Raw genomic sequence first — 18,334 nt, 5'->3', positions numbered from 1 at the left:
GAGGTGGGGTATGGCTGACACGGCCCCTTTGCCAGAAACGAGCAAAACACTAAGAAAGGTGAGGACTGGCCACGCACAGCATCTCACTGGAATATCTGAGGCAGGGAAGCAAGCATTCGGGAAGGCAGGGTGGCAGACACCGTCTTCACGGCCCCCACGAGTCAGACAGCGCCACAGGTCAGGGTAAAAGGAAGTGGGGACAAGTAGAGGAGTCAGTTTCTGGAGCAGAGGCATTCAGACTGTCCTCAGGCCCTCCGTTCTGTTCCCACCTGGAACTGAAGCTGAGAAGATGAGGCGGGAGAGGCCAGGGTAGCGGGGCGCCCCCATCCCTGCCCCCAGCCAGTGGGGGGGGCTGGACGAGCTAGTCAGAGAACAGGCTGGCGAAGGACTTCCTCAGGTTGCGGATGGTCTCGGCCTTGGCCTCGTCCTCACTTGGGACCCCACGCTGGGAAGTGTCAGATGTGCTGAGGCTGTTAGTCAGGGACTGGGATTTGCTGAAACAGAAAGGCAACGGGAGTTGAGACTTGAGGACTGGGCTCCTGAGGAAATGAGTCGGGGGCTTCCCTGGAAGCCTGCTGGCTGAGCCCCATCCCCACCAGGATCCTCAGACGGCCCCTGCATTTACAGGATGGGGGCACATCTCACATGGTGGCACCTGTAGTGGGTCCCAGCATCCTCTTGTTTAGAGGTACAGGCATTGGAGCAGCTGAGGCTCATGGTCTGCTAAGCCAGGCTGCTCAGATGGCGGGGTCACTGGAGAGGGGCCTGGCCGTTCTCCCACCCACTGCACAAACCTGTCCAGAGCTCAGGAAATCAGGAGGCCTGAGTGCTAGCTCCTCTCCCCTCTCCTCCACCTCCTTTAGCCTCACCTGTCAAAGGAAGGTGTGGTAGAGCCCACCCTCTGGCCTCCTGTAAGCACTAACATTCTGGGCTTCAATTCCTGCCTCTTCCCTGAAGACTTTAGAGGCCCAGCCCCTAGTGGGAATCTCACCAGGCCAGCTGTGAGGGCAGTGTGGCAGCCTGCAGCAGCCATTTTGTACTGCCTAGGGCTGGGTGATGGGTGCAGGCCCTGCCCTCAAGGGGCTCACAGTCTACTAGAGGCGACAGACGTAGGAAGAAGTGATGTGGCCAGTCGCAAGCTTACTAGTCTGCTCATGGTTGTCGTCATTAGAAAAATCTGAAACCCTCCTCTTCAAAGCAAGGAGTTTTTACCCTTGCTAATTCTCCACAGGTGTGCAAACTCAGTCTCACCCTTGCAGTAACCCTGTGGGGTAAGTCCTGTTTTGCAAGTGAGGCTATTGAAGCACAGAGAGGTTAAGTAATTTTACTGAAGTTGTGCAGCTTCTAATTAGAAGAGCTGAGATTTCAACCCAGGTCGTCTGACTTTGGAGTCTGTGCTGTGAACCACTGTGCCCTATTTCCTGGAAGGCCACTTGCTAAGATCTATCAAAATATAAATGCATTTACCTTCTGATCTAACTATACCATTTCTATAGCTGATCCTGCACAAGTAGGAAACAACATAAGTAAGAAACAACTTATGTTCATTGCAGCCTTCTTTGTGAGGCTGTTACAAAGACCATGTTTTCATGGTGGATTCATTATGGTACAATAAAACAGTGGAATACTATATAGCTATGAAGAGAACGCTTCAATGAAATGAATGGAAGAGTTCCACAACTTGTTAAATGTCAAAAGCAAGGAGCAGGATGGTGTGAAGAATGAATACTACCATTTGTGTTAAAAAGTGGGGGAAGGAATTAGAATATAGTTTTGCATTTGTATAAGGAAATGCTGGAGGAACATACGAGGAACTAACAAAAGTGGTCACCTTTGGGGAGAGCAGGGCAGCGAAGCACTGAAGAGAATGAGGTGGGAGTTACGTTTTGCAATGTATACCTTTGATATTACTGATAACTTAGATGTCTGAACATGTGAATATATCACCTACTCAAAGAACCTTCTGGCTAGCATGATCTGTGGACTGGATGTCTTCTGTTCAAAATCCTGCCTCTTCTACTTAGTATACACTAGGCAGATGACAACATGCTAGCTGGGAAAGTCTGGTTTTCAATATTAGCACTGGAATTGAAGGAAGAGAAAAAGAAAGCACATTTGGGATTTCTCCTTCTGACCTCAATCCAAGAGGTGAGTGGAAAGAGAATATGTGTGTACCATGAAGGCTGTTTACAAAAATGCTGCAACAATTCCTCCAGTTCCATAGACTAGCCTTTTGCAATGTGATTTTTTGGGTCCTCCCCTGCAGAGTCTATTTCCCTCTGTCTTAAGTCTGGGTTTGGCTATGTGACTTGATCCTAACCAAAAGTATGTGATGGAATGAAACAACATTGTGTGACTTGTATGACTTGACCTCTAGAGGCTTTGAAGTGTCTACTTCTACTCTCCTTCTACCCTTTAGGAATGTAAGTCTACCACATTCAATGGATGAGGCCCAGTAATAGCCAACACTAACAACCAAATGCGTGTGTTGGCGCTCTTGGGTCATCCAGTCCGGTTAAGCTGCCAGGTGATTGTAGTTATGAGTAATTCTGTAGGACTAGATTGCTAGATTTTATAAATAAAAATGCAACACACCCAGTAACATCTGTACTTCAGATGACACATACTTTTTTAGTGTAAGTATATCCCATGCAATATTTGAGGGTGTAGTTTTACTCAAAATTATTCACTGTTTAATCAATTCCAAAGAACACCTGCACCCCTATGTTTATAGTAGCACTATTTACAATAGCTAAGCTTTGGAAACAGCCCAAATGCCCAAAAATAGATGACTGGATCTAGAAGATGTGGTACATATATACCATGGAATATTACTCAGCATTCAAAAAAGATAAACACATGCAATTTGCAGCAACATGGATGGCGCTGGAAGGGATCATGCTCAGTGAAATAAGCCAGAAAGAACAAGAAAAATACCGGATGGTCTCACGCATAGCAGGAATCTAGAAAACTTAAATATGGGACCAGGAAAATGAATAACTCTAAGAAAGTGAAAATCAAAATCAACAAAAAACTATGAACCACAGACACTTTTTGGGGGGTGGGAGGCGGGAGGGGAGGGATTGGGGTCAGAATGGGGGGGTTGCAATTGTATGGGGGAATATAAAAATAAAATTTATTATTTAAAAAAAAATAAAATTCCAAAAAAAAAATTATTCACTGTTTATCTGAAATTCACATCTAATTGGCTATCCTGTGTTTTATCTGGCCACTGCATGGGAGAGAGCAGGAGAAGAACCTCCCACCTGAGCCAAATTAGAACAAATTGTTGAACCAAAAAGTTGTAAACAAAGAAGATGACTCCTTAAGCCACTGTTTTAGAATGGCTTGTTATGCAGCAGGAGATAACTGATGCAAGCACATGTACATGGGGAATCCTGGTGGAACATCACCTATATTCTCACCTTGCTGGGTCCTGTCTGCTGTCCACGTTCCATCCTTGAGGCCTGTTTCTACCTATTTAGAGTCTGGGTGAGGTCTGCTGGGTCTTACTTTGTCTCTGAGTCCCTGACCCCGAATCAGCCCAGCTCCCTCCGTACCCCAGCTCCACCCAGTAGCTTTCCCAACTCCCACAGCACTTACTTGAGTTGGGGGTGGGGTGGTGCTGGCTTCTTGGACTCCTCACCCTGTTGGGAGGTGCTGCGGCCTTGCATTGGGGGCCGGGGCTGTGAGGTGAGGGTGGTGGCCTGCTTGGAGGCCTGATTTGGAGAGCTGCCGCCGGATGCCCGGGACAGCTGGGGAGAGCCTGGGGATCTCTGCTGCTGTGGAGATCCAGAAGAGGGGCTCAAAGGCTGCTGGCCTTGAGGGGAGAGCCTCTGTTGAGAGGGGCTTCCAGATCTTGGGGCCTGAGGAGACTGAGCTTGGCGAGGGCCCCCTGCAGGATAAAACATTATCACATTCAAATTCCTCTTAGGACAAATTTGGTATATAAATGTCACTTTAAGGATGTTCATTACAGTGTTTGTTTATAACAGCGTAAAAGTGAGAACAATATAAATGTCTAAACTTAGGGGATCTAATTAGGACCATTAAGATACTTTCCTATCATGGAAGATGCTGTGGCATGATGTGGCAGAATAATATTAAATGGCAAGGGATATTGTTGATAATATATGCTGAAATATCTATATGTTAAATATATCTTACACATATATAGCATCTGTGATATATGCTAAATATATACAGCTATATATTAAAGGGCAGCTTATAAAACAGTCCAGATGGTTTTATTTCATTATGGCATGAATGTATAAAGTTAAAAAAAAAAAGTCTGGATGGTCATGCACTAAAGCCAGCATGTCTCCACTTTCATGTGCATGTGAATCACTGGGGGATCTTGTTAAAGATTCTGATACAGCAGGTCTGGCTGGTGTTATCAACTGACTTGTATCCCCTTCTGACTTCCAAATTTGCTTGTTGAAGTCCTAACCCCCAATGTGAGCGTATTTGGAGACACCCTTAAAGGAGTAGGTATTCTCAAACGAGGTCAAAAGGTGGGGCCCTAATCCACTAGGACCATGTCCTTGTAAGAAGAGACACCAGGGGCTGTGCACACACGGAGGAAAGGCCATGAAGACACAGCGGGAAAGAGTTCTCTGCAACCACAGAGATAAATTTCCCCAGAAACAGACCCTGCTGTCACCTTGATCTTGGACTTCCAGCCTCCAAAACAGTGGGAAAATAAGTCCGCTGTTGGATCCCCCAGACCGTGCTATTTTGCTACTGAAGCCTAACATGTAGCAAGGTAACAGGCCTGGGCAGCTTTCCGCCTGCCTGTGACTATGCAGGTAACTCTCTTTTCCTTTCTCTTTTCCTAATAAACCTGTCCTTTTTTTTTTTTTTTTTAAGATTTATTTATTTATACAAGCACTGGGTACAGTCAGAAGCGCAGGAGGGTGAGAGGATTCACCAGAGACAGAGCGGGAAACAGAACAGCAGACTGATAAAGTACACTGCTGAGGGGAGCAGCGGGCAGCAGGAGAGGTCTGTGTGCCATGTGGGACCCTTTCAGGGGCCGGGGATCTAACTGGCACTGTAGAGGCTGCAGGCAGCTTTGCAGCCCAGCGCTCAACCGCTGCGCCACCAGGGGAGGCCCTAAAACTGTCCTTTTAAAATGTAATAATGGAGGGCCTCCTCTGGTGGCTCAGCGGTTGAGCGCTGGGCTGCGAAGCTTCCTGCAGCCTCTGCAGCGCCGGTTTGATCCCCAGCCACGGTGCGCGGGTCCCACATGGCGCACAGACTCCTGCCACACCCGCTGCTCCCCTCAGCAGTATATTTCATCAGTCTGTCTGTTCTGCTCCCCGCTCTGGCTCTGGTGAATTCTCTCACCCTCCCGCGCTTCTGACTATGCCCAGTGCTTGTATAAATAAATAAATAAATCTTTTAAAAAAATGTAATAATGGAAATGGTAGTTGATGCCTAAGTGGGCCTGGGATTCTGCATTGCCAACAGCTCCCAGGTGAGGCAAAGCATGGCTGGTGCTCACCATACCTCGGAGTGGGGGCACTAACCATGACTACACACTGGTGGGCTTCCACTTATGTTCTCTTCTTATTGCTCATGGATGTTTTCCACACTGAAGATGCTCGTTTGTCACGTAACTAGCCCTCAACCACCCTCCACCCCCTTCCCAGCTCCTGCCCCCACTTTCTAAGTCAGATCAAGCTATAGCACTAATGTAGGAACTGGCTTTGCTCACGACTTGAATTCATTCTCTACCTCTACCATGATCATATGTCCCCTACATTGGACGATTAATCTCAAATCTAAACATCTACAGGACCAGGGAGGTACATGAATAAATAAAACAGGTGAGTGTCAGAAAAGTCATGTGGGTTTAATGTTATACCACTTGACATAAAAATGTTCAGAGAAACATTTCTCTGAAGAAGCGCAAGAGCAAAGAAAATAGCAACTGACACTGTGCCACTGTGGAAGTGACAATGGGGAGGAGTAGAGTCTGAGGCAAAGGAAGGAGTCGCTTCCCTGTCCAAGGAAGAAGTTGTTGCTAAATGTCGGTAAACAGTTGTCATGGAGGAAAATCAGCCCACTGTATTGAGAGTTTCTGCTCTTTCAAGAGAAGCTAGAAATCTACATATTTATGTAAAAGCTCCTGATTTTTCAATGTAGGTTTACTTTGCTTTTTAAACCCATTGCAGGTCAGTGAAAACATCTGTTTTCTAATTTCATCTCGTCTCCCTGCCCTAGTCCCTCTACTTCCCAGAGTGGATAATATCATAGAAACCTGGATAATTTCTTTCTCATTCACTTTTTAACTATTTGTTGAGTCCCTATTATACAGCTGGGATTTATCGGGAGATACTCTAGTTATTTCTCTCTTGGCAAAGCAAAGCAAACAATTCAGTACTTTTTTTCACTTGAACACATATAAAAATCTTATCTGTATATCTTCTTGTGTATGTGAGAGAGAGAGAGAGTATGTGTGTATGTGTGTGTAGTATTTGCCTAAATACAGGATTGGTGCTAAAAAAAGATCCAGTTTATTAAAAGAAAACTTCACTTTTATGGAGACAAACATGATCCGTGAGTTAAAAATTCAGTGAATAATGTGACTTGTTAGTTTAGAAACTCAAGGAAAGCACTGTTTTTAAATTGGTTTTTAATTTTTAATCGGAATGTTAATTCAACAGGCATGGTATGCTCATTAATTATCTTAATTGGCTTAAATCTGTTGTTTTTCAACTCCCTGAGAGTGTGTTGAGTCTTGTATCCCTTAAAATAATCTCTCTTTATCAAGCATGTCTCTACTCTGGACCAGAGAGCAAAGCAGAATACAGTAGCTCTCTGTTTTAAAAATGCTCTGTTCAAATGTATTTAAAAAAGCCAGTCCTCTGGCAGTGTGCGAAAGGACAGGGCAGGGCGAGGCACAGCCAGGAGCCTGGTAGGGTGAGGAATTAGTCATTTTGAACAGTTATATTATTATTGCCAGGCAGAAGGGCAGTGGGCTAAATGAGTTATATGGATTGTGAAGGATCTCACTCATTAAGAACATGTGTAACTGTTAATGAGACAAGTTATTAATAGGAAGCTACTAACAGTATGAGTTACATAATGTAATTAACATAAATTAGAAGGACTAAGAACTAACACCTGTGTGCAACACCTCCATGCAGGACACCTTCCTAACTACACATCTCAAGGGCAGCTCCCGGTAACTAGCAGAGCAGCTGTTATTTCCCCCCGAAGAGTTGGGGGACACCCAGGCTGGGAGGATTGAGGTGGCAAGGCTCACGCTGCAGGGGGACGCAGCCTGGGATCTGGATTCAAACGCACACTCTCTGCCCGAAGAAGAACCCCAGTGTTCATTGATACACAGTGGTCCAAGTCGGGCTATTTCCTCTTTCTCAAATGCTTTCTGCTGTCCCCCTAAGAGAGGCGCAGACCAGAAAGATGAATGGGTGGTTTTATGGAAGCCTGTGCAAGCGGAAGCGTGCAGAGCCCAAGGCTGATTTTCCCAAGAAGCGATGAATCTGTAACTTGTGTAAAAGGGAAGGGGAAGACCACATGGTGATAGGGCTGCTTTCTCTCAGGTGGGTTTTTAAAGCCCATCCCCAAAAGGTCGCCGTGAAACTGCCTGGCCTGGTTTCTTGCAGCAAATCCCCCTGAAGCACCAGGCTGTCCCCCGAGGGCTGAGCAGGCCAGAGGGACACAGGCATTCCCCAACCAGCGTGTGAGCGCCCCCAACACCCGCCCATGTTCCCAGAGGGATCACGATTTCTTTTCATCTGCGTGTCCACAGTCTGTCCATTCCTGAGCAAGTGGCGTCTACATAGCAGTGCTACAGTATTTATTTATTTTTTTGAGGAAGAACTTCAGTCAACAAGGTTATATATAACAGGCTGTTTTTCCTTCTCACTCTAGTTGGTGGGCTCATAAATGTATAATCAGGCACCAGCAGTGGCAAAGGAGCAGAACTTTCTAGAAGATCTGAAAGGCCCTATTTGTAAATCGGCCATTTTCTTGTTGGGCATCCTCGAGCAAGGCCTCAAGGGCCACCTGTGTTAAAAAGGAGTTTTCGAAGCAGGGATTTTTCACTCTAGAGCGATTGGGAAGCTGGAACGAGACAACAGATGGGAAAGCCCTTCTGATGCACGTTCACTGGCGTCCCCCGCCTTCCTGACTTCGAGGGGCTGACAAGCCTCAAGTCCCCGGCAACCTGTGTTGAGCGAGTGCACGTTCCACGGATAAAGTACTAAGGTGGAAATTTCTAGAATGCTTCCAGGACGTCACAAGGGACGCCTACATGCCTTTCCACACCCTGACCGGGCGGTTCCCAGTGGCTGTGGGGGTCCTACCTTGCGTGGGTGGACGCGGCTGCGATTGTCCCAGGGGAGGCCCTGGGGATTTTGCTGGCTTGCTCTGGGGCGCCTAGAACAGAAGGGAACAGCAGCCTCGTGATCGTCACGGCCATTTACCGCCTGGGTGTGAAAGTCTTTTTGTTACTGATGTAAGCTCACGTAGGGTACACAGACCTGACATGACAGTGAAGTTCACATGCTTGCACATCCGGTAACCACCCCCAGGGTCAGGCCAGAACATTCCCAGGGAGCAGACATCTCCCCGCCCCGCCCCCCACACCCCGCTGCAACTCCCTCAAGTACAGCGATCATTGGGACGGCTATTATCAGACACTATTTTTGTGGGGGAAAGGGCTGGGGGTGCAGGTTTCAAGCTTGGCTTTCCAGGAAGCTGGGGAGCTGGTCCATTCTTTGGAGAATGAGCTGGTAAGCCACGGTGAGGCTTGTGGAGGGGAAGAGCTGTGGGGAGCTTGGCGAGGTTGGGGCTTGGGGAAGTGGAAGACACAATTGTATTGACTGGTGGCCTGGAGACACACACAGGACACGTGTGTACACACATGTGCGCTCGCAACATGCACAAGCTCCCCTCTCAGGGATGGAGGGGCCTGGCCGGGACAACTGACGTCACATGTAGAATCTGCAGACACCCTGTGCCGGTTGAGACAAGGTTTTCTCCGGGATGGAGGAGGGGGACAGGCCCTGCAGGGAACCTCCCTGACTCACCCCTCAGGAGTGGAGGTGGGGAGGGAAGGGGGCAGAAGCTCTCCCCTTGTCCAGTCTTGGTCCACACTCCATCCCTTGCTTCCCTAGGTGGTGCCCTCCTGGGAGCTATCTCCTTTGGACCCAGGGACTCCCAATTCCCAGAAACGCCAGAATTTCTCATAACTAAAAACGTCCTTTGTTTCCAAGGACCTTACCCAAGGTCTCAGGGGTGAGGGCACTGTACCCCCTGGCATCAGGAGTTGGCTCATTTTGGAGATAACAAGGTCGGCCATCAACTGTCTGTCCTCTTCCACGTGCTCTCCGATCAGGGGCATTGAGCTGTCCATCACCTGTGGGACAGAAAGGAAGCCTGAGGGACCCCCAGGCGCGGGGAGCCAGGCCACTGGGCTGCACACCCCAGGAGGGCGCGCTCAGCGCTCAGAAGAGACCACTAGATGGTGATGTTCTCCACGGAAACCGGCAGCTCAGCTGGGCGGGACCCCAGGCAGACACCCTGCGGCCTGCAGTTCAGTCTAAATCAACCGGCTGGATTCAGTTCAATCCAGCCCACGTTGGGGACTACAGAAATGTGACCGAGGCCTGGGGCATCTTTGCTGACCTTTTCTGCTCTTTTCTTTATGGAGCCTGCATCCACCCCCTCCTTTCCCACCTTGGCCCCAGCCCAGGCTTGGGGTTGGCCTTCTCAACTTTAACCCAAGGTCAAGGCTTTCCATAAAGCTGAAAACAGTGAAGGTGGGGGCTCAGTTATGACAGAGAAAAAAATAGATGTGGATTGGGGTTGACCCAGGTTTCAGAGAGAAGAAGGCCTGTGCTCCAGGGCTCTGGCAGAACATGTGCCCGGAGACACAGTCCCCAGGGTGTTCAGGAGGCACAGGGCTCATGACAAGGGGCCTCCGAGGCCCAGAAAAGGGAGGGGGCTCCTCCAAAATCACACAGGTCCCCCCCATCCAGTGACCCACCAGCCCCAGGCAGCTATGGAAAGTCTTGAGGGGGAGCGAGGCCTCTCCTCCTCCACTGTGGAATCTAGCCCTTCACCCTCTCTGCCCCCATCGAACTCACGGTCTTACTCCCTCTCTTCACAAACTCTGTACCTGCCAGGTTCCTGTTCCCACTGGGGTCCTTCTGCACGTCAGTCCCTCTGCTCACTCTTTACCAGTCTGACTGCTCCTCCATCCGGGAATTCCTAGCTCGCTCTCTGAGGGCGGCCCTCATCTGTTTTCCCCTGTCCTCACTTAGTTGTCCCATTGGCCAGCTCACCCCACAGCCGTCACCTCCTATTTACTTGTATCTTCCCAACCAGGACCCCTGAGGTCCTTGGGCCTGTTAAACAGGTGTGCCCTCAATAACTACCTGTGGATGGAGGCGTGAGAAGTCCTGGCTGTGAGTCCTGCCCAGACAGGACACTGGTACGAGCTGCATTTTACTGAGCACTTAGTGTGCCCCAGGTGCTGTTCTGAGCTCTGGGTGTGGAAGGACTCACACAAGCTCAGGAGCACACTTGAGGCAGGTGCAACTATTGGCCGCATCATAACGATGAGGAAGCGGAGGGTCAATGAAGTAGCAAGTTCAAGGACATGTCGCGTTATCAGCAGACTGGTTCTCACTAGGCCCCGAGACAGCTCTCTGTGGTAGGAACCGGGAACAGGAACCTGAGGCTCCGGTCCTCAGCTCTGCTGGGGCAGGCTGTGCGATCTCGGGCAGGACACTTGATCTCTACGCCTACTGTTTTCCTCAACTGTGAGCTCATTTTGGAGAAAACTCAAGGATGTGAATGCAGATTCCAGGTTCTGAAAACTGTCCTCAAACTGAGCTCCTGATGGGTTGGCCTGGGTCCTTGGTACCTGGGTTCCAGTGCCTGGCACACGGGCCATCTCTCAGCCTGGACTGAGTTGAATTCTAACTCTGGAGCCTGTCTACACGTATACAGGCCTGTCCTTGTTCCCCCTGGCCCTGTCCACCCTTTATGTTCTGGTTTCTGTTCCCTCTGCTCCCCGTGGAGGAAAACAGCCACCACAAGGAACCTGAGGTCAGAGTGTTTTGGGATCCCCACGGTGGACACAGCCAAAGGAAGTGGACATTCTGGTCTCTCCTGGGAAACATTTTTTCCAGTGAGCAACATCATTCCCTGGACAGGTCATGGAGGACAAGTTCAAGGGTCTTTCCCCTGAGTATTTTCCTGTGAGGATCTTCACAAAACATGTCACACAAATTTTATGTTCTCAGCCCCGAGGTGGCTGAAGAAACCAGGATTTTTGGATCTCATCTGTCTTTTTTTCCAAGCCGGGGAAAAATACCTTTTATATTCCCGGTAACAAGTTCCCCTTGACCTTCCTCCAAACCCCAAAGCAAGGGAAACAACTCTGTAATGTTTCTGAGAGAAAAAACAACAATCTAAAAGGCCGTCTTTTTTTTTTTTTCCAGAACATTTTCGAGAGGTTATTTTCTTGTTTTTTTTTTTTTTTTTTTTGAAGTCCAAACCCCCTAATTTTGCTTTTTTTTTTTTTTTTTTTTAATGTGCAAAGTCTTTCATTTCTGACCCTCTGAAAGTCTGGGCCCATGGGTGAGAGTGAAAGTTGAGGAAATTCAGGGAGCAGGAGCTCTTGGGAACAGGGGGAGGGGAGCCCTCACTGCCGACTGTGGGGTGGGGGTCAGCAGGATTGCTGGTCACTTCTCTGGATAGAAGCTCTGGAAGCAGGGTTCTTGCCAGTGTCCACTGCCGCACCCCCATACCTGGCTCAGGATCGGGCGCCCATTTAAGGGTCCCGTAGTGGAGGATGAGTGACTGTGTGAGTGCCCAGCGGAGCTCATGTCTGGTGGTCCCATGAGGCAGGAGGGCCGGGGGTTCTCGGGAGTGCAGTGCCCCAGGCAGAAAGCGCTCGGTCCCCCTTGGTCTCAAGCTCCCGGGGCTCCTCAGGAAGGTGGGGAACAAGTTCCCCCAGGGAGTAGCCTGGCTCAGAAGGGAGTGTGCAGGCCTCACAGCCCCTCCCCAGCTTTCATGGTCTCCTGTGAGAAGGAGCTACTGGGGAGTTTCAGGTATGGCAGCAGCCGGAAGGAAGTGACTCCGGGCTTGAAGGAGAGCCGTTGTCCAGAGCAGGACTGAAACCTCAGAGATAGGCGCAGCTCTTCCGAGGGCGCTTCCTGGCCTTTCTGGGGTGGTAGAGGAACCGTGATCTTCCCAGCTTGCTGGGCACAGGTGGGAAGGCCCTCTTGGCATGGCTGGTGGAGACCCAGGGTCCTGCCCACTGAGTCCCCTGGTCCTGCCGCGCTGTGGGGCCAGGACACGCAGGACTGAGGACGGGCTGGCCTCTGTGATCACCCCAGCCATGTGCTTCCCGCTAGCCACCCATGGCCAGGGGGTGGGGGTGATGGGAGGGCAGCAGGTTCTCCTCTTCTGTCTAGGCCTTGGGTGGGCACTGCCCCTGTGCTGTGGCTTGAGGAGCAGGCATGGAGGGGAGCACTGAACTGGCTCTGGGGTGTGTGGGCTAGGAGATGTGAGGCTGGGAAGAAGGGAGGGCTCTGAGGCCAGGGGAAAGGAGTAGAGAGCCAAGAGCTGTGCTGGTGGCAGCAGGGCAGGGAGTTGAGGAGGGAGAGATGGACGGTGGGCCAGGAGATGGACGGTGGGCCGGGAGATGGACGGTGGGCCGGGAGAGACAGGGAGGAGCTGGGGGGGAGGGAGGGGATTGTGGGATTGGGAGTAGCATGACGAGGAAGCTGGGTGGGAGGAAGAGGAGGATGGTCAGATTACAGAGACCTTGGGGATAGTCCTGGGGCCAGCATGGGGTTAGGCCTGGGTGGCTGCAGGGATGTGGGGGATTCTAGGTCCCACAGCCCCTCCCCAGCTTTCCCTCTTGGAGTTCTATTTCCTTACCTCTTTCCCTCCACTAGAATCCCCTGTGGCTGTATCCCCTTCGCTAACTTTCAGTCCCTGCCATCCCTTACCCTCTTCCTGGCCAGGCTGCACAGCCCATGTCTGTCTTGCTCAGGACTGTCTCCCCAGAGCTGCACCAGGCCTGGCCCACGGGAACACCTAAGTGCGTGTTTGTTGAGTGAACAGGCCATATGACCAGAGATGGTGCCTGCTTTACCTTGGACACCAAGAAAAACTGAGGAGCCTGATGGTCAGGATTTTGCTGACCCTTGGCCTGATGTTCTCGTTCTATGCTTAGGCCAGGTCGGAGGACAGTTGTCAGACTTCATGCCAGGATCCTGGACACAAAGTCTTGGACGCAGCTGAGGGTGGGAATGCAAGGGTTTGTGAGAAGCCCCAGTAGCTGCTTGCTGAGCCCTGGGTGGCATGTGCCAGGCTGAGAGCCAGGCCACGGCTGACCACGCTGGAGGCCACACTTGGATTCTTTCCCTCTGGCAGGTCCCAGGAGCCTGACCAGCCAGGAGGACCTCCCTCTTCCTCTCTCACCTCGATGATGTAATCCCTGCCGTCCTTGCTGTGCACGGCCTTGACAGCACAGATATCCAGGCCGCCAAACATTTCCGAGCAGCTGTCCACCCACAGCCTGTACCTGCAAGAGTGGACAGACAGACAGTGAGCATGGGGGGGCGGGAGGGGGCAGCGAAGAGGGGAAAGATGGACACAGGGAGGGGTAGAGACACAGACACACACACATAAACAGCAGCGCCCCCTGCCCCCAAGAGAGACAGTAGCCAAGAGCGAGAGTGAGGCCCTGGGAGCGAGGTGATGGCGAAAGGGAGGCAGAGACATAGATGGACAGTGACAAGACAGTGGACAAGAGACTGGAAATGAGGCCAGGCAGGCAGGAGAGAGGGAGGAGGAGAGGGGATGAGAGCTGGGAGGGATCGAAATCCAGCCCCCACCCCATGCCACCCCAGAACCTTGCTGGCTCCCCAGTAGAGGGGAGCTTGCCCTGCCCCATCTGGAACCATCCAGGACACCAGCAGCTGCTGCAGTCCTTTTCCCTTGGGAAAACTGCTCGAAAGCTTCCAGAAATCCCTCCCAGGCGGCCCTCCCAGCCCCTGCACAGTCCAGATGAGAGCCTGCGGGGGACAAAGGGCGCATTCTCTCCGAGCCTGGGGCAGGCAGGCAGGGGAGGCTGGCAGGCTGCTCCCGCCAGCGGCCTGGTCCTCTGGACGGACCCGCTGCTTTTGTTCTGTTTCCAGCCACTTGATGGCTGCAAGGCCAGTTTGCTTTGCAGGGGAAAGATCTCAACGCTGGACTTTGACCCGGCAACAAGGGGATGGTTGTATCTGGAGAAGTCTTCCTGAGCCTGCACTTGGCTTCCCCCCTGGTGGCTGCCTTTGGGAGTCACAGGGCACTTTGTGTCAATGTTCTAGCTTCTCCCCCCACTCTTCAAGGTCACCCGGGGCACGCCTGCTCTGAGATCTATTTGTGTCCCTGAGCAGTAAGGGCCAGAACGAAGGGAGATCATGGCTGAGATGCTTTCAGAACCAACTCTCTCATCTTATCCACCAATGCCAAGGCCCAGAGGGAGAATGGCTTTGCAGGGTCACACAGCAAGAGGGTTAAGACAGCCAAGATCACCCAGTTTTCCTTGTCCCTCGTCTCGTCTTTCATCCAACTGAAACAAGGAGCATGTAAGATCATATTCAGGTCACCTACTGAGACCTGAATGCGCACCTGGCTGGCTGGCATCTCCCCCCAGCCCCTTCTCTGTACGCATTAGTGGAGGGTATGACTTCTTCTCCCTAACCCCTACAACCACTCTTTCACCAGGGTTGAACCCATTTTGCAGATGAGGAGACTGAGGTTCAGAGAGGTTCACAAAGAGACCACGTTGGCTTTGGCTTTCAAACTCAGCTCCCGGCTGACTCCACATTCCAAGCAAACCACCCTTCCTTGCGGCTGGAAGGCGTCCTCCATGGGAGACCGGTGACGTGGACAACTGCGCTGGGTGAGCCTCTCCTTCTTGCAGCCTCAGCTTCCTTCTTGAGCCATCAAAGGCTTAGGTGTGGTTCTGTTTGTGCATCAGAATCACGAGGAGAGTCGAGCAAAAACACACCCACACACAAGCCCACTGGGGTCCTGGTCGATGCTAGAACCATCCTATTAGTTCTGAAAGCTTCTGAAAGCTTCTGGAGCTCTAAGAGTCCCTGGGCTTTCTGATCAGGGCCCCTGTATTTGGCACCAGTGGCTGACTAGGACCCCTTAGGGCAACGGTGCCCTGGATCACCCTCAGAAATCAATTTTTTTCCCTCTCGATGGAAGGTAGAAGTCTGGGCCTGGCCCAGAGGGAACTGGTTTCTAGAGGCTGTTTTTAAATGATGAACTCCCAGGTTATTACTGGCTACACCTCATGGGGCCCAGCCCATTGCCACCCCCTCTCCCTGGTCAAGGAAGAGGCTACATGGGAAGAAACTGGGGAACATGGGGTCCAGGCACCCCTCTGCCAGGTGGGCCTAGTACCCAGCAGGTCACACCATTGGTTTTGCCCTGGAGTCACATTACCTGACCAGCAGCTGAAGCAGGTAGAGGGGTCAGGGCCTTTTATGGGACTGGGGTGCTCTGTTCCAGGCCTGGGGCTATTGCCCATGACTCTGCAGGAAGGTAAGTGAATTCCAGGCCTGAGCAGACTCGCTCTCATGGTGGGCTTCTGCAGAGGTGACTCATGTGGCCTGGGACTGAGCAGAGCCAGGGAGAGGGTGGCCTGCTGGAGGCACCTGTGAGTGGCTTGTGAGAGACTAGGTAAACTGGGCTCACATTCTGGAAAGGGCCATGGAGAAGGGGGTCATTCTCTCATGAAAGCCCCCTGGGGTTGGGGACAATGTGACTAGCCCAAACCAGATGATCCAGTTGCTCCAGGTAATGAGCAAACACCTCGCCCACTTGAGTTAATATAAGTGGGTCCCATATTGAAGGCAGCAGTTGTCACCTGGGGTTGACAGGAAGGGAAGGAAGCGAACACTTAGAGCACCCCTCTGCCACGGAGCAGTACAGGGGTTGCTACTGCATATCCCTCTCATTCAGCACTCTGACTCGGGTATTTTTACCTCCATTGTACAGTTGAAGAGGTTCAGAGAGGTTAGTTAACTTGCTGGAGGTGATGCAGCATTTGTCCATGCTGCTTCCTCAGCCTAGATCCCCGGAACCAGAAGTTCTAAGAGGACAGGTATCCATATCCTGTTTGTCTCCCCATCTCCAGCCCCTTCCACTGTTTCCCCAGGGTCTGGATCTGTAACACCAACTCCCAGCTGGTGTTCAGCAAATAGCTAACAAAGAAATAAACGATTCCTTCCAACTCCTCCTGATTCTGTGCAACATGATGCTGGCGTCACCTCCTTCAGGAAGCCTTCCCTGATCTTCTCCTCCCTCACCTGTGTTACATGCCCCCTGCTCCCACTGCAAGCTCAGTGCTCACTTTCACCCTAACATCACCACACTCTGTCTCCTTTGTTAGCTGGGCACACAGGAGTGGACATCTGTTGTTTTAATCTGCACAGCATCTACTTCCCCTCCTACTAAAGTCTTCTTGATATCTCTTGTATTATGGCCCTCTGGAAGTCTCCCTCAGTCATCGCAGCTATAGCAGGTGGGCGGACCCCATTCTCCAGGGGCAGACACAGGACCTGGGCCTGGCCAGTCACAACATGCAGATTTCTGGGGAGTAATGATGGTTCAGGAGCGATCATGTGACCCAAGCCAAGCCAATCAGCGAATAAGTTTCAATTGCAGGCTTTGGTGGGGGAAGAGATATTATCTTTCCTCTTGGACTTGACACTTTGAGGATGTAAACCCAGAGCCACCATTATGAACGACTGACTGGAGTGAAGCTGACGGAAGAAGGCTGAGTGGAGGTGGGTAGAATGAGCCATGAAGTCTTACCTGGGGCTGTGCCTCTGGAGTCTCTGTTGCCACAAGCTAATAAATCCCCTTGGCTCAAACCACTCTGTGTTGAGTTCTGACACAGTGACACAAAACTCTTAAAGGGAGGGACTGGATCTTCTCATCTTGGACTCCGCAGTGCTCAGTACAATGTGGCATGCAGTAGACACTTGATAAATGCTCACTGAACAAAACTGACCCCAAAGTCCATTGCTGTTCCGTACCATTGGGTACTTGCAAACAGAGGCCACTTGCCATGCCGGGAAGGTTGCGAGTGTGCTCCTGTGCATAAAGGCAGGTGTCTGGCCCTTTCTCAGGTGAGCAGGGCTCATGCACATAGTGTCTAAAGGGAGAGAGATCTGAGGACCCACCAACCTCTACCCCTGACACATTTATGAGTCACAGGGAACCAGCCTTTCCCTCCTTACACTGTAATGAGAGAGGAATGCCACCCCCCTCACCACCGTAGTTCTTGTGCCTTGTAGAGATGGCTTCACAGCTGTCAGAACACAGGAAGAACTGGAACGGTCACCTGCTCTCTCTGCAGCAGGTGGACCAGGCTGGAAAGACCCCTGGACTTGGAGTCAGGTCATCAAGGTTCCACTTGCAGTTCCATCATTGATAGGCTTCGTGGCCTGGACAAGTCACTTTCCCACTCTGAACGTTCGCCTCCCATCTGTACAATGGGTTATTATCATAGCAGCCCTGCAGGCTGTTGAGTGTAGAGAGGTGTTGTGACTAAGACAGTGCTCTGTGGGTGGTGAGGCACTGGACACAGGGGAGGTGGCATTTCTCATGGGCTCCTCATAGCCACACCCTCCTCCCACGTGGCTGTTGCTTCTTCCTGTGCCTGTCCTTTGTCTCTTACCTCTCTGTCATGGCCACCTGCTCCAGCATGGCAGAGCCTGTGTTGGCCTTCCAGTTTCCAGAGATGGAGGTTCTCCTGTATCAGAACAAATAACACGTGGAGGACATTAGGGACACCTGTCACCACTCTGCTCTCCTATCTTGCTTTGGCTGCCAGGAATTCACTGCATTACAGCAATTAGCCTTAAGTATATGTTCTATCCTTAGCCTCAGTTTTATGTTCATCTCTGTATTTCCCTTTATGTTGACTAGCTTATTTATTTGTTGGATCTTATGTATCTTTTTCTAAGTCACCTTTGAAATCTAAAAATTAAAGGAAAAAAATGCTCACATCATCCCATGAAATCCTTCCAGACTTGGCCTCCTGGTTTTGAAAAGGATAACCAGGGCAGTAGAGATGCTAGTGGTTCTGGAATTTTTTTTTTGGGGGGGGGGCGGGGAGGCCAGATGTAGGAAAAATGATCCATGGAGAGAAATGACCACATCTAAGATGAAGGGCAGAAGGCCTCATCAGCCTCTCTGTTCCTTTATCTTTTCTGTTCCAGTAAGTGCTGGCTTCCCTTGGGAGCGCCAAAGCCTGTGTCTCTTTGCT

General features: G+C 51.0%; 1 protein-coding gene across 1 annotated transcript in view; it reads right to left on the bottom strand.

Annotated features, from left to right (window-relative positions):
• Positions 1 to 333: 333 nt before the first annotated feature.
• The window catches only part of SYN3 (synapsin III), a 404,870-nt gene continuing 386,869 nt past the window's right edge, over positions 334 to 18,334 (bottom strand). Inside the window, exons 10-15 of the mRNA XM_054696079.1 lie at positions 17,744 to 17,818; positions 13,477 to 13,579; positions 9,257 to 9,391; positions 8,337 to 8,409; positions 3,604 to 3,895; positions 334 to 494 (exon numbers count right to left, since the gene is read on the bottom strand). Of these exons, the coding sequence (XP_054552054.1) occupies positions 362 to 494; positions 3,604 to 3,895; positions 8,337 to 8,409; positions 9,257 to 9,391; positions 13,477 to 13,579; positions 17,744 to 17,818 (811 nt within the window). The 3' untranslated portion in view covers positions 334 to 361. The remainder of the gene's footprint in view (positions 495 to 3,603; positions 3,896 to 8,336; positions 8,410 to 9,256; positions 9,392 to 13,476; positions 13,580 to 17,743; positions 17,819 to 18,334) is intronic.

This window comes from Talpa occidentalis, unplaced genomic scaffold (assembly GCF_014898055.3).
Source record: "Talpa occidentalis isolate TD23 unplaced genomic scaffold, MPIMG_talOcc4v2.1 talOcc4.16, whole genome shotgun sequence".
Taxonomy (NCBI): domain Eukaryota; kingdom Metazoa; phylum Chordata; class Mammalia; order Eulipotyphla; family Talpidae; genus Talpa; species Talpa occidentalis.
This window is presented reverse-complemented; position numbering and strand designations above follow the sequence as displayed.